The 4447-nt window shown below is 36.9% G+C and overlaps 1 protein-coding gene across 1 annotated transcript in view; it reads right to left on the bottom strand.

Moving 5' to 3' along the window:
* The window catches only part of LOC101851764 (neurotensin receptor type 2-like), a 9747-nt gene extending 8655 nt beyond the window's left edge, over window positions 1-1092 (bottom strand). The window contains exon 1 of the mRNA XM_005107566.1: window positions 859-1092. Coding sequence (XP_005107623.1) covers window positions 859-1092 — 234 coding nt within the window. The remainder of the gene's footprint in view (window positions 1-858) is intronic.
* Between the last annotated feature and the right edge of the window lie 3355 nt (window positions 1093-4447).

The following is a 4447-nucleotide window of genomic DNA, read 5'->3' as shown; positions in this document are numbered from 1 at the left end:
GAGAGAGAGAGAGAGAGAGAGAGAGTCGGATTAATAGGGGTTAAGGGGTTGACGAAAGGATTGTTTAGATGAAAAGCAACAAAACATTATCTGTAAAGTGATAGGAATAAAAGAAAATTATCATGATCCTGAAATCTTTCAACATTAAGACGTCTTGAGGAAAAAACAGAATTAAACAAAATACAATAAATAAATTAACAAACTGGTTCATTTGCTTCGCGCACCTTGGAGTGATTTGATACACTGAAGGAGAAAATCTATTTTCTATGCAGTTTTATCTATTTGCCGGTGCATCATGTGTTGCCATCGCTACTCATTCAATATTACCGTCCCTTATTTCACAGCTTTCTGAAGTATCACATTGGCTTCACCACGAACTGTTTTACAGCAACGATTCCTACTCCATGATACATCTTAACTATCCAATAGTTGCCGAAGTTGGTGAAGTAATTTCATTGTTCCATACGATGATATGTCAACATATTTATCACCGCCTGTCGCATTTGTCTCAACTGAAACAAAGAAAGGCGTTTTATAAAGAAATAAATCAAATTTAGATACAAGTATTGTCATTGTTGTTATTTTTACTGCAGTCACTTCCATGCAGAAGAAAGGCCATCAGCTGTTTTCGAAAACAAAAAGTAATAAAGTGTACAAAATACTTTTTATTAACTAAAGCTTTAGGTTCACGAAGTGCATGTAGCCTACGTAGAGTTTCAGAGATTTTAAAAGTTGATTTTTCAGCTTGAGCGTAAACGTGCATTTTATGACAATGTAGCAAGGTAACTTTTTCCACATTCAGGGTGAAATCATAATTTAAGAACAACGTCTTTATTTGAGGAAAAACTGTAGGCCTACCTGGATGGGCCCAAGATCGACTCCGTGGGAGCTCGCTGTTGCTATCAGGGGGTCGCTGCTGTAGTAGAGCAGGCTCCAGGCCAACACGCAGATGTCTGAGACTGTGAGAGACAAGAGAGTGACAGTCACTGTGTTCTTACGCCAGTCTTGTCTCAGGAACACAGACGTGCTCAGCGAGTTCATGACCAGTCCAGCCACACAAACGAACACGCCGAGAATCACAGACACGTTCATGATTAGATCCGAGGTAAGAAAATCTAACCTGTTTCTACTTCAGCGGTTCTTCGATTTTTTTTAAAAGATGGGGTAGTACCAGGTGTCTTTTCAGGTCAATTAAAAAGTAACCAACCTTCATCTATAAGTTAAAGGGGACAATTTTCTTTCTTGCAGATGTATTGGTCTTAGACAAGAATTCACAAAATGTACATGCCATCCATAACCAGTGAGTTCATTTTTGTTAGACTTTCAGAACAAACCGAAATAACTGTTCTATCTGAAATGACTTAATTTTGTTACTTTTAGTCGCTGTTTCAATCGTCAGGTTGAAGGAAACCTGTATGTTTTGCAACAGGTCCGTGTGTGGAGTTGCCACATTAGATATTACGAAAATTTGAAAACTCTTTAAAGTAGCGATTTCATCTGAGATGTATCCTGGACATTAGAGTTATATAAACTCAGACAGATGTGCATTTTTTGCACAAAGCTTTCTGAGAAGCCGGGGCGAAGGCTGACTTGCTTGACAGGGTAATCAAAGTGAAACGGGGCCAGATACTATGGCCTGGAGATATCACACAAGAATCTCACTCGAGGCGGCGACTCTTAATAAGTTGTGTGAATGAAAACAAATCCGGAAATCAACCGCCAAAATAATCGGGATAGTGTCTCATTAAATATCAATTCCAACTAAAATTAAATTTAACTTTAGAAGTGAATACACAAACCCAAAGTAAGGAAGCAGAGATGTCAGTACTAGATCTTTGGGAGAACATAACAATTATCATTTTTTAAAATTTTACTTTTGGCTGTTTTTATCTAGCTTTTCGCGGCCAGGAGCTGGTGTCATGATCGAGGTCACGATCTGATTATAGGAAGGTAAAAAGTCGAGGAAAAAAAACAACAAGCTCTCGCAGCAGTAAAGAGATTATTAGGAGTTAGTTTCCCTCACATCTGTAAGGTAGACTCGACCAGTGTAATAGTTCACTTACATAATCAGGGCTTGGGACTGATTATAACTGTCGCCCGAAAGGGGTGAACAGGGTATATGTGGCAATGAAACTGTTTTGACTGCTATGCACATATTCCCTTCAACTCTATTGGTAGACTCTTCCAGCCTCACTTTAAGCTTACTTAATCAAAGCTTGTGACTGCTTATTGAGTGGCCCGGGAGGGGTGAGCAGGCTATTTCTGTGGCAGTGAAACCGTTTTGAATGTTAAGCATAGGCCTACTGTTCATTGTTGATTATAAACGTCTTTTTACATTTAATTCATAAGTTTTACGTTTATAAGTGAATTTGACTGCTACAACGTTTCAAAATTAGGAAGGGAAGCAGTGATTATTTGATTTTATAGACGCTTCGCCACTGCTAAGAAGCACATGCAAATACAGCTGATAAATAGAACCCAAGCCTTAAAATCTGTCAAGAACACACTTGTCACAAAAGTTATTAAGACCCTTGATCGTTGTTCAGGAGTTATTAAGTACTACAACCGAACGGCTTTGCACTTCCGATACATTATTAAATATTATTGTGTCCTATCTAATGCGTTACCCAGTGCTTTCAATCAACTCACAGACCAATCCAAAATGACGAATCATCCAAGTTCTTTATGCAAACCTTCTAAATTTATGTCTTTCCCTAAAAATTCTCAAAATGGCTCTATAATAACTAAATCATAGATCTACGTGACCTTTTCTCTCAAATGTCTAGTGATACCACCTTGAAAATTTTTCTTTTGCAGAGATCTTTTCAAGATTTTAAAGGAGAACCACTTTTGGTTATCTGATCGAATGTATAACTTATTAAGTATATTTGAACTTATAAATTTCACATCGATACTAGTGGGTTTAAACAAAAAATTGTGTATCGACCAGGAACAATTTTGGATCTTTCTTTCAACAATCTTCCTTTGAATGTATTTATCTATCTAAATAGCATATACGCATCATTACTGTTGGAAAACTGATTTTTAACATACGAAGAGAGAGAAGCAAATCCATTCACTTAAAGCAGTAGCAAAGACGATAACGTTTTTGTATTTTGCTTTAAAAGTGATTTAACTGCTTATCAGTCCATCCCCTTTTTGTAATTTTGACACAGGAGATATACTACCCTTACAGATCCATGCTAATGCTTCTCAATTGTGAAAAATGCAGCTATGACAACTATAATAATATCAAAAATTACCACTGAATCAATTAAACAAGATCATTATATTGTTTGCAGAGACAGTTCAGATGATAATGGATAATGACTGAAGATATGGTGTACACACAAATCTTCTAGACATAATCTAACATTTCTCCCTGTTCATGGTGATGAAATCCATGCAGCCTTTTGACAACCCCCCAGTATTTCAATTTCAAAGATTTTCCATTCTATAAATTTGGTCGTATAGCGAAGTATTCATCATCCCCCCAAGGATATTGGGAAAACAGTAAAAGGCATTAAAGTAAAGTATGGGAACAAAGTACATGGTGTGTTTGTATTCACCTTAGCGTTCACTGTTCGAATCTACCTGTTTGGAGACTAAGGATGCTGCCTTTATACAAACATATTTCATAATTTTAAAGTCTTTCAGTTAATTCTCAGGCTTGGTAAATTAATGTGTTCTAGGAGAACCAGATTGTCAAATTCTAAACGATCATAATATGAGCAACAGTTGTCAGATGACTTGGGCACAAAAGTTAATTTTTATATGAAGCGTTTGTTAGCAACTTTCTGGGCAACATTCTGGCTTGCTGAATAAATTTATGGTCGGAATTTAGTTTTAGAAAAAAGGTTTTATTGCGTGTTTCAATTATGTTCCCAGTTATAGAATAGTCCGTCTTTTAAAATCGTCATTAGAGAAACATAATTCAAGTAAATTATTAAGAACAACGAAGTAGTGACTCCACTCAGCAAGACGCTGTGTCTTAAGGTTCTGCTGCAAACATTATTTTCAGCTATTCAGTTCCCTCTGTCTATGCTACACACTGTACTGCTTAGGATCTTCGTTGTTGTCAAGAAAACTCCAACCCCTTAGTCCGATTCCCAATAGGAAAGTAAATTATATTATTTTACACCCCCCCCCCCCACACACACACACATACACACACACACACACACACCAAAACTGATGTACGCAATGCGTAGCTTCATTTTCAGAACTCTTTTGAAATCAGGGTTCTGGTGTTTGATCAGAAAGACCGCGTTTGCCAGACTGTTATTTTTGTTCTGTTTCTCTTCCTGTAAATGGCTATAATCAGCTCATCATACTCCGAAGTGATCTTTTTTCTTTTCCTTTATTACTCAATGCAGGCAAGAAATAATGAGAGTAAGGAGAGGGAAGGAGGAGACCATACTATACACAATATGTGATTTGTTAGGTA

Source organism: Aplysia californica, unplaced genomic scaffold (genome assembly GCF_000002075.1).
Source record: "Aplysia californica isolate F4 #8 unplaced genomic scaffold, AplCal3.0 scaffold00612, whole genome shotgun sequence".
Lineage (NCBI taxonomy): Eukaryota > Metazoa > Mollusca > Gastropoda > Aplysiida > Aplysiidae > Aplysia > Aplysia californica.
Note: the sequence above shows the minus strand (reverse complement) of the source record. Positions and strands in the feature narration are given on the sequence as shown.